A 27,896-nucleotide genomic window follows, 5' to 3' on the forward strand; every position below is an offset into this window, starting at 1 on the left:
GATGCTCAGCCTTTACTGTTTTAAATAGAATAAATAAGAGCACACATTCTGATCTTGGAGGTAAAGGTTACATCTTTTCATCATTAAATATAATCATGTTGGTTTTTAGCAGATGTCTTTTATTCGGTTGAGAAGTTTTCCTTCTATATCAGTTTTGAGAGGTTTTTTCTTTTCTTGGAGTTGGAGTCTCACTCTGATACCCAGGCTGGAGGGCAATGACACGCTCCCAATCACTGCAGCCTCTATCTGCTGGGCTCAGGTGATCTTTCCGCCTCAGCTTTCCAAGTAGCTGGAACTATGGGTATGCGCCACCGTGCCCGGCTAATTTTTTGATTTATTGTAGAGATGAGGTCTCGCCAAGTTACCCGGGCTGGTCTTGAACCTGTGGGCTCAGGAAGTCCTCTTGCCTTGGCCTCCTAGAGTGTTGGGATTATAGGTGTGAGCCACTGTGCCCGGCTTGTTGAGAGTTTTTGTTGTAAATGGGTTTGGCTTGGTTCAAATGTTTTTTCTTCTACATTTATTGATGATCATGTGATTTTTATTTTTTATTCCATGATTGCGGTATGATGCAGTAATTGATTTTCAGATATTAATCCAACTTTGCATTCCAAGGAAATTCCCACGTTGGATTCTGTTTGTTAATATTGTTGTTGAGGATTTTTATATCTGTATTCATAAATGATAAATATTGCCTCTCTTTTTTGTGATATACTTGTGTGGCTTGGTGTTAGGGTGGTATTGACCTCATAGCGTGAGTTTGGAAGTATAGTGTCCCCCTCTATTTTCTGGAAGAGTTTATGAATTATTGACATTATTTCTTCTTTAAACATTTGCTAAAATTCACCAGGTAAGCCATCTTGGCGTACACTTCTGTTTGTGGTAAGATTTTTACTAACTGATAAAATTTATTTATATCTTACAGGTTCAGATTTTGTATTTCTTCAAGTTTAGTAATTTGTGGTTTTCTAGGAATTTGTTCATTTCATCTGTGCTGCCAAAAAATGTTAGCTTAAAATTGCAATATTTTAATAAGTGAAATTTCTCTCAGTTTCTCCTTCTTTGTAGTCTTGGGCAAGGTAGATTTTGCAAGTATTTATTTTGTTTTGCTTAAGTATTTGTTATATTTCTCAATTTAAGTGTTATTTTAATAATCACTAATCAGATAGTAATATGAGTTTTATTAACAACAAGGTGTATAACCTTAATTTGTGATTTATACAAGGGGGTTCCCCCTGAAAACACAGAATTATCTTTTGGAGGGTGGACCCCTTGTAATGCAGGCTTCCCTTGCTAGGTAAGTATTCTAGGAACATATCGGCATCAGTGTACTAGCTAGCATTGTTGTGAGAGGCTGCATTTGGCTTCAGTGAATTTTTTTTTTTTGAAATTCTTTCAACATGTTTGCTTATTTCTCTCTTTCCTCTCTTTCTTTCTTTTTTTAGATTGGAAAATCTAGTTTACTTAGAAAGTTAATTAGAGGCCGGGCTTGGTGGCTCAGCCTGTAATTCCAGCACTTTGGGAGGCTGAGGTGAGTGGATTGCCTGAGCCCGTGGGTTTGAGACGCACCTGGGCAACTTGGCGAGACCTCATCTCTACAATAAGTCAAAAATTAGCCAAGCGGGGTAGCGCTTGCCTATAATTCCAGCTACTTGGAAGGCTGAGGCGGAAAGATCACTGGAGCCCAGCAGGTTGAGGCGGCAGTGGCCGCGAGCGGCCACTGCACTCCAGTCTGGATGACAGAGTGAGACTCCAATTAAAAAAAAAAAAGTAGATTAGAGAGAAGAGATTCACCTTACCAAGGAAGGGGAGGAGGACACCATGACCCGACCTGACCAGTGCTCAAAGAGCCACTTGGCCACACCAGAGTTTAACATGGTTGCCTATTTCATGATGGGTGATAGATACACACAAACAACCTGCCTACACTACACTGAGTGTTCAGTCGTTTGTGACCAAAAACTTGAACCACTGTGCCTGGCCCTATTTTTATTTTTAAATTTAATTTAATGTTACTGTTTTGGAGTTGTAGGTCTTATTTTGTTGCCCAGGCTAGAGTGCAGTGGCATGATCATGGCTCATTACAATCTTGAACTCCGGGACTCAGGTGGTCCTTTTGCTTCAGCCTCTGAGTAACTGGGACTACAGGTGTGCACTACCACACTTGGCTAATTTTGGTTTCTTGTGAGGTATTGCTGTGTTGCCTAGGCTGGTTTTGAACTCCTGGGCTCAAATAGTCTTCTCGCTTCAGCCTCCCAAAGTTCTGAGATTACAGGCATCAGCCGCCACACCACGCTGTTGTTTCTGTCTGTATTAAACAAAGAACCAGGTGTTGGGAACCTTGGGAATTTTTCTTGAAAGGCAGAGTCCTACCCATTAAGCGTCTATTAGATCTATGAGTGCAGAAAGTAAACAAATGAGAACATTGCACATAAAAGGAGTTGGAATGCTAGATGGCCACTGGCAGAAATCCCTTTTATAGAATTATGTAAAACAATTGAAGCTCATACTAATTTGAATAAAACATTTATACCTGTTCTTTCTGTGGAAAGTTGTCATAGGACACAGTCCTATAAAGGCTACCACTGTCAAAATACTGTAGGAAACAGTGAGATCTTTAAGGGGCTTATTCTGAAACCTTATAAGAAATGCTCCTTCTAAAATGAGGTTTGCAAATTAAAAAACTTCCAGGGGCCAACTGCAGAATCATAGTCATTTGTGTGCCAAGTACACATGGGTGTTCAGCCTGTTGTGAACTGTAAAACATATTTCTGCACATTCCTCATCTAGTCAACAAATATTTACTGATGGTTTACTATTTGCCACACATCTTTTCAAAAACAGAGGACCATAGTCTTAAGTAGAAATTTAAGCGCTGATTTAATGTTTAAAGAAATATAGCTGGCTCAAGCAAAATATATCTGTGAACTACCAGTTTACCATTTGTAATTCAGTACCTAGGAAATTTTTTCCCCTTAACAGATTTGTAAGTAGCTTCCTTTTTAATAACAAAACTTGTGTGTTTGTGTGTGTGCAGAAGTGCCTGTGTAGTACGTACTTGTCTGGCATCCAAGGGTAAATGTATAAACGTTATAGTAGACATGTTAACCATTACTTATTCCAGCCCTTTGTGTTACGGATCAGTCAGCATGCTTTTGGGCATAAAACAGAAAATCCAACCAATAGTGACTTAAAGAATAAGTGCATTTGCTGGGCGCGGTGGCTCATACCTGTAATCCCAGCACTCTGGGAGACTGAGGTGAGAGGATTGCCTGAGCCTAGGGATTCGAGAACAGCCTGGGCAACTTGGCGAGACCTCGTCTTTACAATAAATCAAAAAATTAGCCGGGTGTGGTGGTGCCTGTAATTCCAGCTACTTGGAAGGCTGAGGCAGAAGGATCACCTGAGCCAAGCAGGTCAAGGCTGTGGCTTTCTGGCATCTGGGTGAGACTCCTACCCGAAAAAGAAAAGAAAAAGAATAAGTGCATTTATTGGCTTATGTAACTGGAAATATAATGGTAGGATAGTGTTCTGGGTTGGTTTGTTCCATCGTTAAACATTGTCACCAAGGACCTGGCTACCTTTTTAAAAAAAAAAATTCTTTGTTTGTTTGTTTGTTTGTTTGTTTGGGAAACTCTATAGCCCAGACTAGAGTGCAGTGGCACACTCATGGCCACCGCGGCCTCCCATCTGCTGGGCTCAGGCGATCCTTCTGCCCCAACCTTCCAAGTAGCTGGAATTATGCCACCACGCCTAGCTAATTTTCAAATTTTTCTTGTAGAGGCAAGGTCTCACTGTTTCCCAGGCCAGTCTTGAACTCCTGCTCTCAAGCAATCCTTCCATGTTGGCCTCCCAAAGTCCTAGGATTATAGACATGAGCCACTGTGCCCAGAGCCCCAGCTACCTTTTAATATACCTTCTGCCGTGGCCAATGACCAGGCTCTTAAGATCCCTTTAAATTATTTTCAAACTGCATGTTAGTGTCGTTCCTTCTTCTTCGCATGTCTGTTGCTCTTGCCATACTCTTCCAGCACCTGCTGACCTACCATATTACCACGTCTTTGCCCATTTCTCCCTATTCTCAACGAGGTAAGAAAGAATTCTTTCTTAAGTGGAATAAGCAGCCATTATATGGCTGCTGTTTTCTTTCCATATAAACCTCCTTTTTTCCTTTAAAAAAACAGAAAAAGGCTTTTCATATGAATTAAATGATGTGGAACTTGACAAGTGTAGCAGATGTCCTGTAGAACAAGAAAACTTGATATAGCTGAGTCTCTGAAAATGAGTCCTGTATGATTGTAGTGGTTCTGACCCTGGATTAAGAACCCTGTTCTGACTTCTGGCCATGACAACTTTGGGTTTAGTATCTGTGAATGCACGTTTCATCTCTTTGGGACTTCATTTACCATTACATAAATGGGAATTTAAAACTCCTTTTCCAAAAAGGCCAGCGAGAATTCTGCAGAAAGTATATATGAAAACTTCTAGGCCTCTAACCTAGAAGGCCTTAGGATAGATACTCAGTAAATATTTTACAAATTTTAACATTGAGCCATTTCTTTTTTTTTTTTTTTTTTTTTTTGAGTTCGAGTCTCACTCCATCGCCCAGACTGGAGTGCAGGGGCCGCTCCCGGCCACCACAGCCTCGACCTGCTGGGCTCCGGCGATCCTTCCGCCTCAGCCTTCCAAGTAGCTGGAAGTACAGGTGCGCACTACTATGCCCGGCTAATTTTTGATTTATTGTAGAGATGAGGTCTCGCCAAGTTGCCCAGGCGGGTCTCGAACCCACAGGCTCAGGCAGTTCACTCACCTCAGCCTCCCAAAGCACTGGATTACAGGCTGAGCCACCAAGCCCAGCTAACATTGAGCCATTTCATTTTGGCTTCATCATTTTCATTGAGACCTAGTCTTTTAAAGCTGAGCCCTGGTATTCCCTGGAGAAGACCAACTCAGATATCTTTCTGTAGCTATTATTAAACTCCGCACTAGGTGTTTATTAAAAATGATGAGGAAGTTTTCACAAGCAGTTCATGTTGGTTGACTTATGGGTCCTGAATTGTCATTCATCTAAGCTCTTATGTGGTTTATTTGGTATTTCTTTTCTTCTTTCCCTTTTTTTGAATTGGAGTCTCACTCTGTTGCCCAGACAGGAGTGCAGTGTCCTCATCTACGTGCTGGGCTTGGGCAGTCTTCTGCCTCAGCCTTGTAAGTAGCTGGAATACAGGCATGCACCACCATGCCCAGCTAATTTTTTTTTTTAAATTTTAGAGATGACGTCTTGCCGTGTTGCTCAGGATGGTCTCAAAACTCTGGGCTCAGGCAGTCCTCTCACCTCAGGTTCCCAAAGTGCTAGAATTACAGGCACAAGCCACCATGCCCAGCTCATATCCTTTTTTTATAGGGCAATGAAAAAAAAAATCATTGTGAAAAAAATATTGAAAATAATGCTCATAATTTATTATGCTGCTATACAGTTTGATAAGTCTTTTGGTCATACTTTGTGTTACTCTGTCTAGGGAGTCACAATTTTCTTTTTTAAGATGTGGGGTATAATTTAGGATTAGGAGATTTACAGCTATTATTCTCTTCTCACCAGTCAAAACAGTGGTATTGTGGCATGAAGATGTTGCTTCGTGCCAGTTACATTACAGTCATTTCAGTTTGTGTCCCAATAGAAGTTGTTAAAAGCTGCCCATTCATGAAGAAAAACTTGAAAACCACCTATTTCAAAGTGTATCTCCTTTTTTTTACCCATTATGTCTCATTCTTGGTCTGAGATGTTTTAGTTTTTAAACTTCTCTTTAGTGACAAAATAATTCCTTCAAAGAAAGCTTTTTTGTAGGTTCCCTATATAAAACAGACCAATCTGGATACCCTGATGGGTGGGCACTTTTAGAGCGGGTTTCAGAATGGGGTTATTGAATAATGGAACAAATCTCCATGGAGCTCAAAGTGGAAAATGAGTTAAATCCCTTTGTGTTTTATGTTTCTGAGTCCTTCCTTATTGCTGGTGCTCAAGTGCTAGTTTTACATGGTAGGCATTTTTCTTCCTCATTTTACTTATTAAGGGCTATGCTAACTTTTGTTCCATTCTTGCTAGCAGTCCTCAATCTTTGTGCAAAAGTTTACTTCCAGGTTGGTGAGTTGACCTTATGAAAGTCATGACATGAGTTGAATGGCTCAACACATAAGCAACAAAATTGAAGAAATCAGAGATGATTCAGGCTTTTGTGTGTGTGGTGATTTCCCCTTCTCTTGAATAACATTCCTCTCATGAGTGGTATTAAGTTCTTCTGTTCTGTAACCAACAGGAGGACTCACAAATGGCAGTGGAAGGTACATCTCTGCTGCTCCAGGTGCTGAAGCCAAATACCGCAGTGCAAGCAGCGCCTCCAGCCTCTTCAGCCCCAGCAGCACCCTGTTTTCTTCCTCTCGTTTGCGGTATGGAATGTCTGATGTCATGCCCTCTGGCAGGAGCAGGCTTTTGGAAGATTTTCGAAACAACCGGTACCCAAATTTACAACTGCGAGAGATTGCTGGACATATAATGGAATTTTCCCAAGACCAACATGGGTCCAGGTGAGCATTTGGCTTTGACATTTAAGGTAATTTAATGCCGTGAATTCCTTGCCTCAAATAGGTATATACTAAAACAAATTGTGCCTCTTAGTATGCGTGTCATTATTCATTTCAGAGGGATGTGGGTATGAGGACCACCAGAAAAACAAGTGTTCGAATAGAGCCTTCAGTAGTCTGGATTACATGCTTAATTTTTTAATCATTCTGAAAGAGTGACCTGGTGTTTGTAGTTCATAAGAATTTCCCCAAAAACTTACAATTTAAGAAACACTAACACAAAGACATATATACACCTTTGCTGCTTTAAGCATTATGAAGAATCTTCTGCTGGCATAGAGACATTACTCAAATGTAAGTTTGGATTTCAGGTGCTTAGAAATAAGACAATTCTACCACTTTCTTTTGCTGTTCTCTGTAGAAGTGACAGTCTGTATAGAGATGAGTGAAGAAACTATTAGAGAAGACTGAATTTGGCTTGGGTTGCCCCTTCTTGTTTGACTTCAAAGAAGGGGAACCTAGTCCTGGAGACAAAGCATAATTAGGGTGACATCATGCACCCTTTATTCTTATTTCCGTTTCCATTTCTGTTTTTTTCTCTGTGTCCAATACAATACATTTTAAAGAACCTACCTTCTCTTTAAGTTTTGCTAGCTTGCTGCTGGTCAAGGCTTTCTCATATTTGGAGCATGTAGGCCAGATTCAGAGGCAACATGATTTTGCTGATAATAGTCACCTGAAACGTCAGAAGATAATGAATACTGCTTCATGGGAAAATGAGTTAGAGAATATAGTAAGGACCATAAACTTTGAGTTTATTGATATGGGACTGATTTCTAAAATAAAAATCATGTAGAGTATGCCAGTGTTATGCTGGCCCCCAACCTCTTCTCTCTTTTCTCACACACGCACACCTCCCTCTTGTCTTCCATTACCCCACACAGAAATACGATTAAGAATGAAATGTATTCACATTTAAATATACTTTTAAAAACTAAGATAACTTAGGGCGTGCTTCCTCTTTTTAGAAGGTCTTCCCTTAAGTGAGCTGTTGTGATCTATTTAAATAACTTTCAGCTGATTGTGTGTATGCACATGCACACTCATACAAACCATTTCAGAACTAATAAGTGTATAAATTGAGTTACCCTTATGTCCAAGTCTTCCTTAAATGCTGTGATTGTCCTTTTTACTTTAGATTCATTCAACTGAAACTAGAACGTGCCACACCAGCTGAACGTCAGCTAGTCTTCAATGAAATCCTCCAGGCTGCTTATCAACTAATGGTGGATGTGTTTGGAAATTACGTCATTCAGAAGTTCTTTGAAGTAAGCCTTTGTTCTTGCTATTCGTTGACTTCGGAACATCTGCAGAGCATTTTGATGTTCATTAGCCTTTTTAAGGATAGCAGTCCCATTCCAGTCCTCATAATGAAATATGTGTGGTCTTTTTGATGAGTTTCTTAGTGTTTTTACAATTCATTATCAGCAGTCTGTCTGTGTGTTTTGAATACCAGAGCAGATGATGCCAGTCTATTTTGGAAATTTGTTTTGAGAACTGTTGTCCCCATTTAGAACCCAGCACGTTACAATAGTTTCACTAAACATGTCACTTTGGAGGAAATAATCCCTGTAAGGTAATTTTAGCAGGATCACAATAAAACTTTTTTTTTTTTTGAGTCGGAGTCTCACTCTTTCACCCAGACTGGAGTGCAGTGGCTCCTCCCGGCCACCGCTGCCTCGACCTGCTGGGCTCCGGCGATCCTTCCGCCTCAGCCTTCCAAGTAGCTGGAACTACAGGCGTGTGCTACTACGCCCGGCTAATTTTTTGATGTATTGTAGAGATGAGGTCTCGCCAAGTTGCCTGGGTGGATCTCGAACCCGCGGGCTCAGGCAATCCACTCGTCTCAGCCTTCCAAGGTGCGGGATTACAGGCTGAGCCACCGAGCCCAGCTATAAAACATTTTTTTAAAGATGAAATTTTAAAAAATAGTTTCTATATTCGGCATGATGGTGCATGCATGTAATCTGGGCACTGTGGGAGGTCAAGTAGAGAGGATCGTTTGAGCCCAGGAGTTTGAGACCAGCATAGGCAATATAACGAGACTTCGGCTCTACAAAAAAACCAAAGAAAATTAACTGGGCTTGGTGGTACACTCCTGTAGTACCAGCTACTCAGAAGGCTGAGGTGGAAGGGTTACCTCAGCCCAAGAGGTCAGGGCGGCGGTGAGCTGAGACTATGTTACTGCATTCCAGCTTGGGTGACAGTGAGGCCCCAACTCAAAAATAAAAAATAAAGTTCCTAGAGAATTGCCTTTGAACCCAGTTATAGTATGTTTCATCATAAACTAGAGTTACAAGAATAGTTAAATGCTTCTTCTTGGGTGATCTTTGGCCTTGGTCCCTTATTTGACCTCTGTAAATTTGAATAATATCCATTCTTGTTATCATTGCCTTTGGACAGAGTCGTGAGATTGTTGGATTAATGTGTTTCCTCTAATAATAAAGTAAAATTTCAGAAAGGTGAGGATTTTTTTGTTTGCCATTAGAGTCCTGGTTCTCTGATGTTGAAATCTCAAGTTATAAATCCAGAATAACAGAAAATATTGAGATGAAGAATCTGGTATTGGAAAGAAAATGCTGGAACTCTGTACATTACCTGCCACAAAACAAATTTGTAAATGTCTTAAATCTTATTTTGTTGGATTTTTATGAAGATAAAAAATGACTCTGTACAGCCTTTACCTTCCCAACTTTTTTCATGGAGACTTATGTTCTTTGACCCTGGATTCTGCAGCTGTGGACTACCAATCTAAACATGACTCTTGTATTTTTTATTTAAGAGTATCTTTGCACTGCCATTTTGTCAAAATACAAAAATACATAGTTATTCAGCTTTGGTGGCTGATGCAACTTGGGGTGGCAGAGTATACAGTGGATTGTAGCTGTGTCATTTGGCTAACCTAGAGAACTTGCCTGGACCTTAGTGCTCTAGTATGGAAAATGAGAGGGTTGGACAGGCTGATAATTTATAAAATCTCTTCCAGTCTCATGATTATGATGCTTAAGCAAAAATAAAGTGCTAAATAGAATTATAACCTTGTATATAGTTTTATCTCTTGATTCTACTGAAATTTCCTTCCCGACTCTGTTGCCTTGCATACATAGACAATATCAATTCTTAGAATGATAGAGAACACTCATTAAGAACAGAGTGTTCATGTGTGCGCTTTGCCTTAAATTTCGTGTAGATGAACTTTTCAGCCTCTTGGCCTTAGACACCTGAAGTGCTGTAGATTTGCTACAAGAAGTCTGTATCTTCCCCAGACATTGTCTAAAGCCCTAGAAAAGTGTCTCCCATATATGTTCTTCATTTTAAAATAAATATAAGTGCTCTTGTAATTAATCGAGTATGCATTCCTTTAATAGTATTAATGAATGGCAGCTTGAGGCATTATGTATTTGCTTAGCAGATACTAGTAATAAAACTACTGTTGTTGGGTATCTGAGAAAGTTTTTAACATTAAAAAAGGGTTCCTCATAATTAAAGACTGAAAACTAGTGGCTCGAAGAAACAAAGGCTCTTTAAATAAAAGGTTTAGTTAATCATAGGTAACAGGGCTAAAAGAGGTTATGCCAATGCTTGATGCAGAATAATGAATGCTTTGCTTTCTCTGGTTTCTTCCCTTCCACCTAAGTAATGGTGTTCACCCACACATTATGTCTAGTTTGGCAGCCTTGAACAGAAGCTGGCTTTGGCAGAACGGATTCGAGGCCATGTCCTATCATTGGCACTGCAGATGTATGGTTGCCGTGTTATCCAGAAAGCTCTTGAATTCATTCCCTCAGACCAGCAGGTAATTGTAAGTTTCCCCTTTAACTTTCTCTTGGTGTTTGATGTTTCTCCATGGTACATGTAGTGAACCCTGTAAATCTGTCACTCTTCAGTTTCTTTTACAGTTTTACTGTGGTGCTTATGGCTGCCTTTCTGTGCATGGCAAGCATGAATTGTGCAATTAATTTTGTAAAGTTATAGTGGATCAAGTGTCTTGTTAAAACCAGTGGAATTCAACACTCTACCCTTTGTCAAGAACTTAGCCTTTAGTAAGTGCAATTTTACAGGTGGGTTTTTTTGTTTTCCAAGAACTAAAGCAGGTAAAATATTAGTAAGCTATCATTTTCTTCAGTCTGAGCATTCCAGGAAACCAAGCTTTCATTCATTCTACCTTCCATTTTTACTTTTCTTCGTCCCTCTTGTTCTTACATTCCTCCAGCACTTACTGGTCAGGAGCCTGCCCAGTGCAGTGCATGGCCTGGCACATTGATCTGGAGTCCACTCTGTGCCCACCACCGGTGGCACAGAGATGACTCAGACCTGCTCCCTGCCACAGAGTGCTCTCTGGTGGGAAGAGCAGTGAAGGCAGCTGTGAGCATGTGAGAGGGGCCCCTCACACTGCCCCCAGAGTCCCTGAAGAGCCGACTCTGCAAGAGAAGACAAGACTACAGAGGAGTTAGGGGAAAAGGAACAGAAATCACCATATGGGACCTGCGGCTTCAGGGCTAGTCATAGATCGGGTCCAGACAGTATTGCACAGACTACAAGGCCCAGAAAGCAAAACAGACCCTCAGGCAGGGTGTGCTGCATCTGTATTTGTGCTAGGCAGTGCTGCAAACCTCGGGGTGCTTCTGATCTGAACCCTTAGCCTTTGGGCTCTGAGCTCACTCGCCCTTCTCAACTGAGGGGTTGGTTGACCATTGTCTGGCAATGATGACCCGCTTGCCCTCACTGAGAACAGAGTTCGGTAATGAGAATCTGTTATGGACTCGAATTCTGAGCCAGACAAGACACCCACCACCTCAGTCTCACGCCAAGCCACACCAAACCAGCGATGGCAGTTGAAGGCCGGGGAAGCCCAAAGTCCTTAGAGTGGTGAGTTAATCAAGATGCTGGTGAAGCCAGAGGGAATGTTGGAGACACTCAACAGGTTTGGCATTCACTCATTCAGTGCCTAGTACTAGAGTTGAAGCATTAATAAGAAAGTTTTGTTTGTAAGTATTTACAAGCATGTGTGAAGGTATTTTTAATCATCTAATGTTCAAATCATTGTTAATTTTTTCTCGAGCCATTCTTGGATATTTGAATTTTCCCCTTAATTTTTTTAAATATGGAAGTTTCTTTTTCTTGATCATAATGCCCACTTGCATAAAGAAAGCAGAAGTATGACAGCTTCTCACATAATCTTCCCCATCATTGTCTTTTCCCATGAACATGGTAAATTGTTGATTTTTGTCTCCAGCTTCTTAAGTTATACTATTTTCTAGTTGGATGGCTACATTGTAGTAGGATTTTCTTTTCTTTCTTTTTTAAATTTTTTATTTAGCCTTCCCTTCTCTTTTCCAAGCTGTTGTTCTTTTTTAATCTTTTTCTGTGTAACTTTTTTCTGGTCATGTTTCTCTGTGGTGACTTTTTCTGAGACTGAGCTGTTCTTTCTCCTGTGGATAGTGTGCTGTTTTCTAGATGCAACTTCATCATTTTGGGTAAAATTAACTCATCTGTGGTGGAATTTCTACTACTTTTGGATCAAGAAATACTCAGGGAAACCACCTCCCCCTTATTTTGTATATTAATGTTCCTTTTATATTTTTTAAAGTGTCATTTTCTGTTTATTCTTGTGATTATATTTCCAGAATAAATTATTCTCTTCTGACGTTTGATAAATTGCTTTAGGAAAATTTTGCTGTGTCTCTTGCATTTTTTCTTTTTTTTTTTTGGTTGGGGTCTCACTGCGATTTCAAACTCCTGGGATTGGACAGTCCTTCTGCCTCGGCCTCCTGAGTAGGTGGGACTACAGGCACAATTCTCCATACCTGGCTAATTTTTAAATTTTTTTTGTAGAGACGGGGTCTTGCTCTGTTGCCCAGGCTGATCTCAAAACTCTTGGGCTCAAGCAATCCTTCCTCCTTGGCCTCCCAGAGTGCTGGGATAACAAACATGAACCACCATGCCTGGCTGTTTCTTACCTTTTGATGCTTCAGTCCATGACCTTGTAAATTTAATTTTTAAAATTAGGCAGTATCTTAGTTACTTTAGTATACTCAACATTTCAGGTATTTAAGACATCATATTTATTAATGTCACTATTTTAAAGCAACTTACAGTCTTTTAACATAAATATAGAGTCGGCACACTGGAGTCAATATAGAGATTGGAGACAGCAAGGAAATTGGTCAGGAGGTTCCAGGGCATAGCCATGATGCAGGCATGTAACTTCAAGAGACCTGAGACCTTGGGGAAAGTCTCCCATCACAATCCCGGTGTCTTTCTTTTTGTATACCCTGTCACCCTCACCGGTTCTCTGCTCACATAATTGGTTTCTGGCCAATTCCCTATACTTCCTGAGTTGGATATTTTTCATTAATTAACTGAGAGAACCGTTCTTGCAACTTTGTAGTCACTGTGGTCTGGTAGAAAGATCATAGATGTTGGAGTCACAGCCCAGGCTAGAATTCTGATTCTGTTACTTTCTATATCTATACTTTCAAATATGTGACTTAACTCTTCTCAGTGTCAGGTTCTTACATATATACCAATATAGTGGGTGTGCAGGGTAATGAAGTTGACAGTTTGGGGTCCTTACATACTGATTTACCATACTATTCAGCCAGATTGCTTGGGTTTGAATCTTGGCATTCGAGGTCTGTGATTTTGAAAGTCTTGTTTTGGTTTTCCCATTTATATTACCTACTACATATAATTGTTAGGAGTATTCTATGAGTTAAAAACATATTATGAACCGGGCTCAGTGGCTCAGCCTGTAATCCCGTGCCTTTGGGAGGCTGAGGTGAGTGGATTGCCTGAGCCCGCGGGTTCGAGACCCGCCTGGGCAACTTGGCGAGACCTCATCTCTACAATAAATCAAAAAATCATCTGGGCGTGGTAGTGCATGCCTGTAATTCCGGCTACTTGGAAGACTGAGGTGAAAGGATCGCCGGAGCCCAGCAGGTTGAGGCTGCGATGACTGGGAGTGGCCACTGCACTCCAGTCTGGGTGACAGAGTGAGACTCCAACTAAAAAAATAAAAATAAAAAAAAAATAAAATAAAATAAAAACATGTTATACATTTAGACATATGCCTGATCTTGGGGTAACCGCTAGTTTAACCACTGTCATTACTATCATACTTATTAGGGTTGTCGTAAAAAAAATATGATGAATCGCATGTGAAATTTTTTAATACAATGTGCATATAATTCCTGATACAGGGTTTTTTGACTTTACAATGGTACAGAAGCCAAGTAGGCATTTAGTAGAAACTGTATTTCATGTTTTGAATTTTGATCTTTTCTTATTTTTATTTTTTAATGTTATAATGCTTTTATTATAAAATGGGCTTTGTGTTAGATGATTTTATTCAAGTATAGGCTAATGTAAGTGTTCTGAGCAGGTTTAAGGTAGTCTCAGCTAAGCTATGATGTTCTGTAGATTCAATGCTTTAAGTGCATTTTTCCCTGATATCTTCAATTTATGGTGAGTTTATCAGGATATAACCCTATCAGAAGTTGAAGAGAATCTGTACTTGATATTATTTCTTTTTACTTGAAGATGACTGCATTTTTTTAAAGCTGCAAAAGGTCTTTTACAAGTTAGAGACCTTTTTGAGTACTGGTATTATTATGGGAAGTTTGTTGTAAATTTTATTGTAGAGTAAATTTGCCAACACTTGGAAAAACTAAATTCCTCATTTGTTTCCATGTTGTCGTTGTGCCGTGGTTGAGTTGTTCCACTTTCATTATCATGGATTCCTTGTTCAGTGCTTTTATGTTTGATAAGGAGATCATCGACTGTCTGGGTGTTGGCTTGCTGTGATTCTGGTGATGCTTTCTGACTTTGTCTCCAATAGAATGAAATGGTTCGAGAACTAGATGGCCATGTCCTCAAGTGTGTGAAAGACCAGAATGGCAATCATGTGGTTCAGAAATGCATCGAATGCGTACAACCCCAGTCTTTGCAGTTCATCATCGATGCGTTTAAGGGACAGGTAAGTAACATAGGAAGGAAATAATGGAAACAAATTGATGATTCTTTCCTCTGTGAGTAGCAAACAGGATAGGATGTATGACATGTTCTCTATGTGCTTAATGTATTTTAGACTGCAGTCAAAAGCAGTCATGCATGGTGCTGTCAAGTACCTAGCTCTGCATTGCCCATTCTCTTCCCTTACCTGTCGGGGGCCTTCTCTTCATCATTAATTCAGATATCTGCTCACATTGAAATGAAACACTGTCATCAGAGTTGTTAAGATAAAATCTCATATTTGAAGAATAAATATTTTCCTTTGGTTAAGTACTATCCTGATATTCAAAAGCTCTTATCACTTATTAAAAATTCATTTATAAAACTAATTCATTTATAAAACTAAAGTTGAACATCATGTGTGAATATATCTTTAAAATAACAAAGTGCTTCTTGCTTAAATTATTTTGAAGGGGATGTGAATCAGGTTGGTTTGAACTGTATTAAAAGTGGCCACATATCCAGAGATAGTATACTGTTGAAGTATACAGTTGTAAACATAAGGCTACATGTATGAAATCATACATAAAGCACTTACTGCAATGACTGACACTTGGTAAGCATCCTGTGTCAGCAGCTGTTGTTGCTCTTATCCTCATTATTGTTCTTGATTAATTAAAGATCTGAGGTGTATGTCATTCAGCACAGAAAGGCAGAATCAGGGTGGTGTCAATCTAAAGCCTATGTGCTTTTCTGTGGCTCCAAACCTAACAAAAGAGGAATCTTTTTTTATTGCTGAGAAACACAGATTCAGAATACTACATTTGTAATCTTTGTGGCCATGTGAAAGCATGTAGGATTTGATCCTAGTCCTTTTTCTATTTTTAACTCTATCCTTTGGAGAGGCTGGCAGTAGACACTCTTGACACTTAAATTTAAGTGTGTTTGTCGTGATGTTGAGTAATTCTCTGTTCCTTTCTAGGCTTCTTGGAAAAAATCCCTTTCAACTTTGACTTTATGCATGTCTGTGAATTCCTAAGAGAGTTATGTAATGGATTTATTTATACACACGCACACACACACACACACACACACACACACACACACACACACACACCCCTCTTATCATTTATAAAGAGAAGTTAAATTAGTCTGTTTATGAAGATCAGGGAGATAAAATCATAATACTGAAGCACTGAAAGTCCTGACTATTATTGTTTTTGCTTTTCTTATTTGTGTTGGTCTGCCCTAGGTGTTTGCTTTGTCCACACATCCTTATGGCTGCCGAGTGATTCAGAGAATTCTGGAGCACTGTCTCCCTGACCAGACACTCCCTATTTTAGAGGAGCTTCACCAGCACACAGAGCAACTTGTACAGGTAGTAGAGTTGCCAGTAGAGGAACCACAAACACCTGTGGGCTCATGGAGGCCCATAGTTTGTGTGTTGTTGTGTCAGCATAGGTTCCGGAAGAGGTTAATGTGTTTAAAATGCTCATTGAGTCTTTGGGGCATTATTTTCATTTAGAGCATCCTGGTTTGTGTTTTTTGAATACTGGGAGTAAAGAGAGCACTGGCCTTGGAGTCAGGAGATCTGCCTTCCAGAACTCTGTTGTAGACTAGTGGTGTCATCTCAGATAGACATTTAATCCCTCTGGTCTCAATTTCGTCATTATCAAATGAACTAAGTGGATTGGCTGAATTCTTTTTTTGGCTGTGCTACTTTCTCTGCTTCTACCATTGATTAAGTAGGTGTGCCTGTTTTGTTTGACATGATTGTTGCCCGTTTTTTTCATATAGATAGGTGCAGTAAGCCATCTGCACATGTTTTTAGAAAAATAACTCTTTACTCCCATAATAGCTTCTCCCTTTTTAATAATGCACATGGGCCTACTTTTTTGTATACAGTAATTTATGATGAGCTCAACTAGGCCTTTTGGACATAAATAGACATGTACAGATATTATCTTGTCTAGTAATAATCTGCTCCTATTTTGTAATAATAGGGAAAAAATGTTTTTCTGTCCATTTTGTGTGTTCATTAGTATTCATGTAAGCCATCATGGTGCTAAAAGAAAGATGGGTGTTAATTAGATGTAAGGAGTTAGGTAACCCACAGAACTGGTTTTTACATAGAAATGTTATTGTTGCTTCTCAAACAGGATCAATATGGAAATTATGTCATCCAGCATGTATTGGAGCATGGTCGTCCTGAGGATAAAAGCAAAATTGTAGCAGAAATCCGAGGCAACGTACTTGTATTGAGTCAGCACAAATTTGCAAGGTATGTGCTTTGAGTTACACAGACTATTTCCCAGAATAGTGGATTAATAGTATTTCAGCTATAGCAAGAAAGATTGACCTGTCACTCTCTTTTTAAAGTGTTTCTTTTTTTCAAAGTATACGTTGCTTAAAGAAGTTAAATATTTGTACTAAGTTTAAACCATAGGAAGTCCCTTAGTGCAGCAGTCCCCAACCCTTTTGGCATCAGGGACTGGTTTTGTGAAAGGTAATTTTTCTACAGATGGTGTTGTGGCATCAAGAGGCATTAGATTCTCATAAGGAGTACACAGCCTAGATTCCTTGCTTGAGCAGTTCACAGTAGGGTCGGTGCTCTTACAGGAATCTAGTGCCTGATGAACACCTCCACCACATCCCTATCTCCTTCCTCTTCCCCCCGCTCCTCTCCCATGCCCTCCAAAACATCCATGGAAAAATTGTTTTCCATAGATGATCTGACAGGAAGTGGAGCTCTGCTTACCTGCCATTCACCTCCTGTTGTACAGTCTGCTTCCTGACAGGCCACAAACTGGCACCAGTCCACGGCTTGGGGGTTGGGGACCCCTGCCTTAGTGAGCTTCTTACTTGCCTAGCATCAGCCACTTTGAAGTCTGGGAAGTATGTTTCTAAAGAATATAGGTGCTCCACTTTGATGAACTGAATATTTTATGAACTAACTTGTTTCGGATTGAAAAATGTTATTTACTCAGGTACCTTTTTGGCATCTGACAGGAGGCAGTTTACCATATCTATGTGTAGGCCATAGTATTCTTAGAATCTCTTTCCCAGTCTTCATATTTTACAAGCTCAAGAATGAAATTCATTAGTTATTCCCAGGTTGTATAAAGTGTTGTAGATAACTTACAAGTAGCAGAGATTGAAGAAGAAATCGATGGCCCCTCTTAGTCATATGTCCTGCTGTTCATATAGCATATTACTTGGTTTTTGCAATATTTTCTTCCCTAATTTTTAGAATAAATTGCAAGGCAGGCAGGATTCGTACAATCCTAATGTTTTTAAATTGTTCGTTTTAAATGTGTGAAATCTTGCCATTGCTTTGCTAAGCCATGGTCTAAGCCATGGTCTGACCATGTGGTTCCTTGAGCCCTTGTCGCCATGTTTCCTAGTTTTGGCCCTCTCCTCTACCTTGGGGAGGTGATTCTCCTTTCTCTCTCTCTCTCTAATTTACTTTCTAAATAAACTATGTTTTCTATATAAAAATAATAATAATAAAAATGTGTGAAACATTTCATATCATGGAAAATAGAGAAAAGAAATAAAGTACCTATAGATGCACTGTCTCAAGTAGCCTGGCCATGTTAGAGTCATCTCTTAAGACTTTGTAATATTTTCTTCTTTTGTTTTTTGTTTTTTCCCTTTAAGCCAGTTGACAGGACCAAGGAAGCAAGGACCTGAATCTCTTAGTTTTTGAATTTTTTTTTAGAGGTAGGGTTCTAGCAGTGTTGCCCAGGCTGGAATGAGTAACACGACCATAGCACACTGCAGCTTTGAATCTTCTAGGCTCTAGCGATCCCCTTCCCTTAGCCTCCTGAGTAGCTGGGTCTATAGACACACACCATCACTCCTGGCTACAGCAATTACAGTTAATGACAGAGTAGCTACTCTGGGCCCAGTCCTCCGAGTCACAGCACCTATAAACTATGGACAAAAATGTAAGAACTAACTACCTGAAAGGCACTAGAGAGAAACCAAAAGGCAGTGGATTCCAGAGAGGCAGGGGTTCATATTTGGAAGAAAAGAATTCCCTGGGGAAATTTCCTATTTTAAATGACTTTTAGCCTGTGGTCACTTGCTTGTCCGCTCGCTCCATGCTGAGCTGCTAAAACTGGAAAAGACAAACCCTAGTGTTCCCAGAGGGCAGAGTTTAGGACAACCGTGGCAAAGAGGAATCCTGGAAAGGAAGAGAGCTAGGGATGGGGAGGCCCAGTTTTAAAATCCCAAGTATGTAGCTAACCCCTGACCCACATTGACAGGGGGAGTTCTGGATGCAATCCACCTAAGGCTAAAGTAATTTACTCATGGGAGAAGTTTGCAGTTTGACTATAGGCAAATTAACTGCATTAAAAGGAGGGGAAAATGTACATCTCTTCTTTCTGGAGGAACATAACAGTACTCTTGAGTTTCTACAGCCTGTTTTGATTTTTTTTTTTTAATGTCGTGTGAACTATCCTCAAAAAGAAAATGAAAATCAATGAACAGTCCCAAGATGACCCAGATAATGGAATTAGTAGAGAAGGGTTATACAGCAGTTGTTTTTTTTGGACACAATCAGGATGCAGAGGAGAATATGCTTGTAGTGAATGAAAAGATAGGAGATATGAGAGAAATACAAATTTTATTTTCAGAAGAAAAACAACATGGAAATTTTACAATAGAAAAAATATAACATCTGAAATAAAATTTACTTAAACGGCCTTAATAGTATGTTAGAGATGACAGAAGAAAGAGCCAATAAACTTGAAAGTAGCTCAATAGAAATAGATCAGTGTTTTTCAGATGTTTTTGATGGTTACCCAGAGTACAACATAAATTTTTCATCATTCACTTTGTGTACATGGGCACCACATGTATGCATAAGCATGAGTGAAACAGTATTGCCCATGATCAACTCTGATACTACTCTATTTCATTTTTAAAAAAGAAAAGCTGGCCACAAATCACTGTGTTGATTTCACTGCCCACAACTAGGTTGGAAACCATAGTTTCAGAAACTCTAGAATAAACTTGAAAGACTGAAATCGTATCGGTCATGTATTAAGGTGGAACCCTGTGGTAAACAAGCTGATCTGCCTGCTTGCTTTCTTGGAAGGCAAGTCAGTGCTTAGACTTGAATTTTCCATTCACAAGAGTGAGTGTCCTTTCCCCAACCCAGATTAGCAGACAGGCCTATTTGGAGGCTGGCTTGAAGTAGATGAACGCAAGACTCAGCCAGCAGTCCTGAAAAGTGAGGAGTTTTTTACCTGAGCATTTGGAGATTTGATTTAGCTTCATGCTTTGTGAACCAGCTCAGCAATATCTAAACTCTATTTCTGCTAAGGGAGAATCTAGTGGCTCCGAGGACATTGTCCTCCACAGTGCCACATCTTTGCTGCGTGCTTGGATGGCATGGTCCTCTGGAGTGAAGGTGGTGTGTCAGAGGGAAGAGGCTGTTATCTTAAGTAGGGTTGATAAATCAGCATACCAGATTTTATATGTATCACATATCTTAAGAAGGAAGCTTGAAGAAACGTCTGGCAGGATAATAGTTATTAAATATTTTAGCCTGGGAATTTTGTGTTGTTTTTTTAAAAAAAGCGTTTGTATAAGCTGGGTGCAAAACCAAGTGATGCTGAGAGAGCCCTTTCAGAACTCCAGTGAACAATACTCTCCCTCAGTTGCAAAACCTCTGAAAAGAGGGAATTATTTTGGTAACAGCTATTTGGAATAACTTAAAATATCCAAAGAGCTGGGCTTTGGAACAAGGAGTAAGAGACTGTCCCTGCTGTCAGGTACTCCCCAGGCAGATACACATGTCTTTTTTCAACCCTGGCAACCAAAATTATGTTACATGGGTAGGCACTCAGTATATAAGGAAGAATGTTTAACAGAGCCATTTGCCTGTATTGTAGGTTGCCCTAGACCGTAGTTACTTCCATATCAATAGAAATTTCTCAGCAGAGGTTAAACGGCCATCTTTCGGTATTGCCAGTAAAGAGTGTTCTGCATTAGCTAGGCATAGACTCTTAAGTTCCTCTTCTACTTAAGGGTTCTAAGCAGAACCAGAGCAACTCTTCCCCTAGTTGGGAGATCTTTGCAGAGCCTCCAACCATGTTGTACCCACCCATCCACCAGATGTTCTCTCTGCCATGTATTAGGCTTGGCTCCAACAATATGAATACAAATAATATATATTTTTCTTTGACACCAACTTCATTGCCACAGAAGCACAGATGCAAAGTAGTATTGTTCTATAAAACCAAACACTAATCGCTCTGGATGGAAAATATTCATTAGCATGGCAGTGTGTAATTTAATCAGCTCTGCAGTCTCTGTGGATAGTAGGACAACTTTGATTTAATGAAACCGCTTTACTTTGTTCCTTTCCCAAGGTGATAGATTTGTGAAGTGTTTAGAGATGCTGATAGACTTTGGGGTGCTTTCTCTTCTTATACTCTAAGAGGCAGCATGTGGTAGTTGATGAAGTGCTGGGGTCCTAGATCCACTAGGTCTAGAGTCTCTGGTAATGCCAAGCTCTCTGCTTGCCAGCAGGGAGTAGACTTAAGTATGGTTTGTTCCTGGCCTCAGTGAGCTCACAGAGGCAAGGAAGGAATTGGCATATTTTGATACAGTGTTAAAAATAATAATCATTAACCAGTTGGGCTGTTAACCAGCGCTATGAACTTGTCTTTAAGTCTCATTTACCCAGGCTTGTTATCCTCTCCTGTTAGAGGGTTAAGTCCCATATCTTTGAAGTCCTGGTCTCAGACTTGATGTGCTCAAATGGCACAGGTGGAAAGTCTTACAGAGCTGGGCAGTTGGCCAATGAATGTTCCACAAATGCAGGCTCTTTCTAGCTGCCGCTCCCGAGGTCAGGGCAGAGACTGAATGTTCACAGCATGACGGGACCCTCTTCTAAGAGTTGTCCTTGATATGTTTCATTCCAGCAATGTTGTGGAGAAGTGTGTCACTCATGCCTCACGCACAGAGCGAGCTGTGCTCATCGACGAGGTGTGCACCATGAACGACGGTCCCCACAGTGCCTTATACACCATGATGAAGGACCAGTACGCCAACTATGTGGTCCAGAAGATGATCGACGTGGCAGAGCCAGGCCAGCGCAAGATTGTCATGCATAAGGTGGGCCAGGCCGGGCGGGTCTCCTTCAGAGAAAGTGTGAGAGGCCTTGGGCTCATTTCTAAATGCAAAGGAGGGTGGGCACCTTGCTGTTTTTGAGGATTTTGTCACTGCACTCTGCCCCGTGCTGTGTTCTGTTTTCCTTTTATGTGGAGTCATATTATCCCCACACATTTGCCACCTGTCCCCTGTCAGTAACCCACGGGTAAGCGAGTCTTAAGCCTAGCTGTGGTGGGTGTTTCTGTGCCTGATTGCTAGAGAACCCACTTCTCAGTCCAGCAGACCAACCTGCTTGCCTTCTTTCCTTTTCTCCCTCCCTCTTGTTCTTTCATTCCTCTAACACTTACTGGTCAAGGGCCTGCCCAGTGCAGTGCATGGCCTGGCGCATTGACCTGGAGTCCACTCTGTGCCCACCACCGGTGGCACAGAGATGACTCAGACCTGCTCCCTGCCACAGAGTGCTCTCTGGTGGGAAGAGCAGTGAAGGCAGCTGTGAGCATGTGAGAGGGGCCCCTCACACTGCCCCCAGAGTCCCTGAGGAGCGACTCTGCAAGAGAAGACAAGACTACAGAGGAGTTAGGGGAAAAGGAACAGAAATCACCATATGGGACCTGCGGCTTCAGGGCTAGTCATAGATCGGGTCCAGACAGTATTACACAGACCACAGGGCCCAGGAAGCAAAACAGACCCTCAGGCAGGGTGTGCTGCATCTGTGTTTGTGCTAGGCAGTGCTGCAAACCTCGGGGTGCTTCTGATCTGAACCCTTAGCCTTTGGGCTCTGAGCTCACTCGCCCTTCTCAACTGAGGGGTTGGTTGACCCTTGTCTGGCAATGATGACCCGCTTGCCCTCACTGAGAACAGAGTTCAGTAATGAGAATCTGTTATGGACTCGAATTCTGAGCCAGACAAGACACCCACCACCTCAGTCTCACGCCAAGCCACACCAAACCAGCGATGGCAGTTGAAGGCCGGGGAAGCCCAAAGTCCTTAGAGTGCTGAGTTAATCAAGATGCTGGTGAAGCCAGAGGGAATGTTGGAGACTTAAAGCCTGTCTGGACATTCATCCAGCAAGTCCTGATTGTGCGCTGAGCCGGTCTCCTCTACAGGGTTGTGTAGGCGAGCACAACAGTGTTGTACACAGATAGCTACAGTGACACTGGGGATATCTAAGTGGAGGGTTGTGCAGGGTGTGGCAGGGTTCAGAGAAGGCTCCCCAAGGGAGTGACTTCTGGGTAAAACCTTGAGCCTTTCCACAGAGGGGACGAGGCATGTGAAGTCTGGGAAGCAGGAGGCATGGCTGTGTATTAGAAGAAGTGAAGCAAGTTCTGCAGGGCAGGGGTAGTGGTGACAGCATTCCACCAGGTTGCAAACCGCTGTTCTGGCTCTCTGCAGTGACAAGCTAGGTGGATGCTGTTATGGTATTGAAGCCAGCAGGTGGCAATAGTTTGGGACTGAAGAGAAGCAGACAGGATGCATGCTAGAGTTGGAGGGGAGTGGTATGGTATTGCTGGCAGAGGGAGTTGAGGGAAGAGTTCCTGGAATCCCTCTTGGGTTTCTGGCACCTTCACTGGGTGGTGTCCTCTTCAGCAAAAGGGAGCACTGGGAGAAGAGCGGCTTGATTACCTGTCTCCTTTCCTTCAGTCAAACAAAAAATGGAGCTCAACAGTTTCTGTGTGTGTGTGTGTGTGTGTGTGTGTGTGTGTGTGTGTCTGTCTGTCTTGTTAGGTTCCTTTTTGGTTGGAGGAGGAGTGAGGGTTAAGGCCTAGACTCGTCAGCCAGAGAGCTGCCCAGGCTGGGGGACCCTGGACCTCAAGTTCTCAAGATAGAAACATGAGCGGTGTACACAGTCCTTCCAGTAGCCCACGTGAAAGGCGGAGCACTAGTGCATTTTTTAACAGACAAGCTTAAAGGGATTAGGCAAGTTAACTGGTTCACAGAGCTCAGAATTAGAACCAAGGACTGTGGTTACCATCAGTTTCCATGTAGGCTCTTTAGTGGGAAGGCGGTGCCTGGTGTGTGAATATATGGGTGGTTTCTGGATCTGCTCGACCCTTCCTTGCTTTGAGAACACAGCTAGGCAGACGGCATCCATCGCCTGCGTGGAATGCCCAGTCTAGAGTGCAGCCCTCAGAACGTTGGCCTGTGGATTGGAGCACGAGATGAAGTGTGAACAGGGCTGCTGGCTCTAGACCGTCTGCTGGGCGAGGATGGCAAACACAACCGCAGTGGGCAGCATGCTCTGTGAGCTCCCAGATGGAAGGAGCGCCCAGCGGGGAAGCCTCTCTTACATTTTCTGGAGCACTCAGGACTTCTTGGAGTGGATTGGCCCAGGGAGGGTAGAACCGAGGAGAGTGCCAGCTGAGGTGAACCAGAGCTTAGGGTGGGGAGGGCGAGGCCTCACAGCAGGCATCCGCGAGAGTACGTGGGAGGAAGTGCATTTCTGGGGACCCTGTGCCACCCTTCCCTTTCACCTTGGCTCCAGTGACTTTGCCATTCTGTACCACCTTTTTTCATCAGCTAAATGGGGACGATCACACCCGGCTCATAATGTTTGTCTTTTCGGTTGTCATTGTTAACTTTCTGTGATGCACTGTGACCTGGGAAGACAGGGTCAGGTGGCACTCTCAGAATTCATTGTGCCCAGTAGTAAACCTGACTTGACTGCTTAGGAGCCTGGGGGCTGTGTGTGTCCTTGCAGGGAAGCGCTGTGCAGTTGGCGCAAGGGGGGCTGTGCCTCATGTTGCTTGGGATGCATTTTCTTCATGTGCTGTCCTGGGAGTGGCCCCTGGTTCCCCAGCCTCGGAGCCCTCGCACCCTTTGTCAGCACCCAGGATGGGACCGCCCTGCTCATCCCATGGGCCCCTAATGTGCTAGAGTTCAGGCTACTTGGCTGGCTCAGCAAAGGGCATTGCTCCAAGGTGTGCATGCGTATGTGAGAGATGCAGTGCTGGGGCGTGTGTGATGCAGGAGCCCCCTGGGCTCTTCTCAGGCCGGCGTAACAGACTGTCCTTCCTCCCCAGATCCGGCCCCACATCGCGACCCTTCGCAAGTACACTTATGGCAAGCACATTCTGGCCAAGCTGGAGAAGTACTACATGAAGAATGGTGTCGACTTAGGGCCCATCTGTGGCCCCCCCAATGGCATTATCTGAGGCAATGCCACCCCGTTCCCTCATTCCCGCTGACCTCACTGGCCCACTGGCAAATCCAACCAGCAACCAGAAGTGTTCTAGTGTAGAGTCTGCAATGGGCAAGCGGTTGCTTCAGGATTTCTCCCTTCTCCAAAAAGGAATCAAACTCACGAGTGGAAAAGCCTTTGTAAATTTAATTTTATTACACATAACATGTACTAATTATTTTTTTTAATTGACTAATTGCCCTGCTGTTTTACTGGTGTATAGGATACTTGTACATAGGTAACCAATGTACATGGGAGGCCACATATTTTGTTCAATGTTGTATCTATATTCCACGTGTGGAAACTTTCAGGGTGGTTGGTTTAACAAAAAAATAGTTTAAAAAAAAAAAAAAGGTTTTTAACTCATTTGCCTGGCCGGCAAGTTTTGCAAATAGCTCTTCCCCACCTCCTCATTTTAGTAAAAAACAAAAACAAACAAAAAAACCTTGAAAAGTTGAAATTTAGTTAAATGACTCTAAACTGGCATTTAACACTGTTTATAAAAAAATATATATATGTATGTATAATGAAAAGTTTCAGAGTTGCTAAAGCTTCAGTTTATGACATTAAGTTGAAGAAACTTCTACACCTTGCTTTTGGGGAGACTCTTGCTGGAGGAGATGGGGGTCTGCTTTGTGAGGAGGAGAGGCAGGCACCCGAGTGTGTCTTAAGGCCGGGCGGGGTGAGTGAGTGTTGCCTACTGGATTTTTTTCTGTTAACTTTGAAAGGCAAAATATGATTATTTAGCATGGAAAAAAAATCCAACTCTGCTTTTGGTCTTGCTTCTATAAATATATAGTGTATACTTGGTGTAGACTTTGCATATATACAAATTTGTAGTATTTTCTTGTTTTGACGTCTAATCTGTATCTATAATGTACCCTAGTAGTCGAACATACTTTTGATTGTACAATTGTACATTTGTATACCTGTAATGTAAATGTGGAGAAGTTTGAATCAACATAAACACGTTTTTTGGTAAGAAAAGAGAATTAGCCAGCCCTGTGCATTCAGTGTATATTCTCACCTTTTATGGTCGTAGCATAGAGTGTTGTATATTGTAAATTGTAATTTCAACCAGAAGTAAATTTTTTTTTCTTTTGAAGGAATAAATGTTCTTTATACAGCCTAGTTAATGTTTAAAAAGAAAAAAATAGCTTGGTTTTATTTGTCATCTAGTCTCAAGTATGGCGAGATTCTTTCTAAATGTAATTCAAGATTCGGTTCTCACTAGTGTTTTTTCTTTTTTTTTTTATCCTAAAAAGGTAATGTTTTGCTTACTTTGTGACAGTCAAAAGGACGTGCAAAAGTTTAGCCCTGCCCGAGCTTTCCTTACAATCAGAGCCCTCTCACCTTGTAAAGTGTGAATTGCCCTTCCCTTTTGTACAGAAGATGAACTGTATTTTGCATTTTGTCTACTTGTAAGTGAATGTAACATACTGTCAATTTTCCTTGTTTGAATATAGAATTGTAACACTACACGGTGTACATTTCCAGAGCCTTGTGTATATTTCCAATGAACTTTTTTGCAAGCACACTTGTAACCATATGTGTATAATTAACAAACCTGTGTATGCTTATGCCTGGGCAACTATTTTTTGTAACTCTTGTGTAGATTGTCTCTAAACAATGTGTGATCTTTATTTTGAAAAATACAGAACTTTGGAATCTGAGTTTGTGCTGTATTTTAAACTCCCATGTTCCCTTTCCTTGCTTGTGCCTCTTTCTGCTCCTTCATTTTGTGAGGGAGGTGGGGCCACAGAGAATCAGAATATGACCGGGGTGTCAGACCACCCTGTGATCCCAGTTCCACCCAAAAAATGTGAGGTTCAGCCTGCCTGATGCCTTCAAAGGCAAGATACTCCACACAAAAACCAGGTTTCCAACTGGAGGAACCAGAACATTTCTCCTGGGACCTGCAGGCGAGGTGTGTAGGCCTCTCCTCCTGCCTCTTTTCCTCTGTCTGCACCTGCTGAGGCTCCTGAGTGGGCCTGGTGTCCTGCTCGCCCATCTCAGCCCGCAGCCTCCTCTGGGCTTGTTGCGGGAGGTTCGGCCTCAGCCATGGGCCTGGGCCCGCGCCTACAATGCCGTCCGCCCCTCTCCTGGGCTCCAAGAGGCAGCTTTGACCAAAACGCCGCTGAAACCGAGCTTGGTGCTGAAACTGCAGGTTGGGCCCAGCTGGGCAAGTGAGGTGGTAGCTCACATCAGCCCATGTGCCCGGAAGTGGAGCCTCGGGGTAGTTGCTGGAGGAGCTTCTCAGGGTCCCCTCAAGCGTAGGGGTCAGCCACTCAGGCCCTGCAGGCCCAGGAAGAAAAGGAAGCGGAGGTCATGCAGGCTTCTAGGCTGGGGCCTGATTCTGCCTCTGCAGCTGCGATCAGGGCCTTCCCCCAGCACTGTCCTGCACAGCCGTCGCGGCCCTTGCCAAGGTGGCATGGCGGGTGTTGAGAGCCTTGGCTCCATACCACTCTGCTGTGGCTTCTGTCCGAAGGACTCGGTCAGACATGGGTCCCACACAGAGTGTATTCTTGGGCAAGTTAGTTCTCTCTTTCACCAAATCCCTTGCTGGATTTGAGTGATATATCCCTGTGTAGTGTCTGGCGAAGTTATGACTGCTGAATTCAGTACCCAGCGTATGGCGTAATTAACACAATCTCTGTCAGTTTCCCCCTTAGCGTCATTCATCTGATGGCTGTGCCCAGATTTTGGTGACCAGAACAATCTTTGGTCATTCCATAGGGACGTTTACATGGTGTCATTGTGAATCGATTCTGTGCCGGGCACCCGAGGTGGTTCATGTAAGAAGATGGAACGTGTAACTTCTCAACTGTTCTTGCAACCAGCGACCCTGCAGAGAGAGTAATCATCCCTGTCTCGCGGACATGGAGACAGTCTGTTCTTGTGCCTGTGGCTTTTCTTCTTAGCTCACCACGCATGGGTGGACCTGGGGAAGACCCTTCCCTCTGCAGGCATCAGTTTCATGGAGCAGCTGAGTTCTGGGCTC

General features: G+C 42.1%; 1 protein-coding gene across 8 annotated transcripts in view; it reads left to right on the forward strand.

The window, feature by feature from the left end:
• PUM1 (pumilio RNA binding family member 1) overlaps positions 1–26,568 on the forward strand; it is a 148,697-nt gene extending 122,129 nt beyond the window's left edge. For 5 of the 8 annotated variants that reach the window (XM_021716682.1, XM_008066267.1, XM_008066268.1 and 2 more), the window contains 8 exons: positions 6,309–6,576; positions 7,772–7,901; positions 10,301–10,435; positions 14,474–14,611; positions 15,839–15,964; positions 16,746–16,867; positions 21,528–21,720; positions 24,738–26,568. In XM_021716682.1, the coding sequence (XP_021572357.1) occupies positions 6,309–6,576; positions 7,772–7,901; positions 10,301–10,435; positions 14,474–14,611; positions 15,839–15,964; positions 16,746–16,867; positions 21,528–21,720; positions 24,738–24,869 (1,244 nt within the window). In that variant the 3' untranslated portion in view covers positions 24,870–26,568. The remainder of the gene's footprint in view (positions 1–6,308; positions 6,577–7,771; positions 7,902–10,300; positions 10,436–14,473; positions 14,612–15,838; positions 15,965–16,745; positions 16,868–21,527; positions 21,721–24,737) is intronic. The other 3 variants (XM_021716681.1, XM_008066270.1, XM_021716683.1) reach the window with 1 other exon arrangement.
• The last annotated feature ends 1,328 nt before the right edge of the window (positions 26,569–27,896 follow it).

The sequence above is a fragment of the Carlito syrichta genome, unplaced genomic scaffold (assembly GCF_000164805.1).
Source record: "Carlito syrichta isolate Samal-C Ts95f unplaced genomic scaffold, Tarsius_syrichta-2.0.1 Scaffold308872, whole genome shotgun sequence".
Taxonomy (NCBI): Eukaryota; Metazoa; Chordata; class Mammalia; order Primates; family Tarsiidae; genus Carlito; species Carlito syrichta.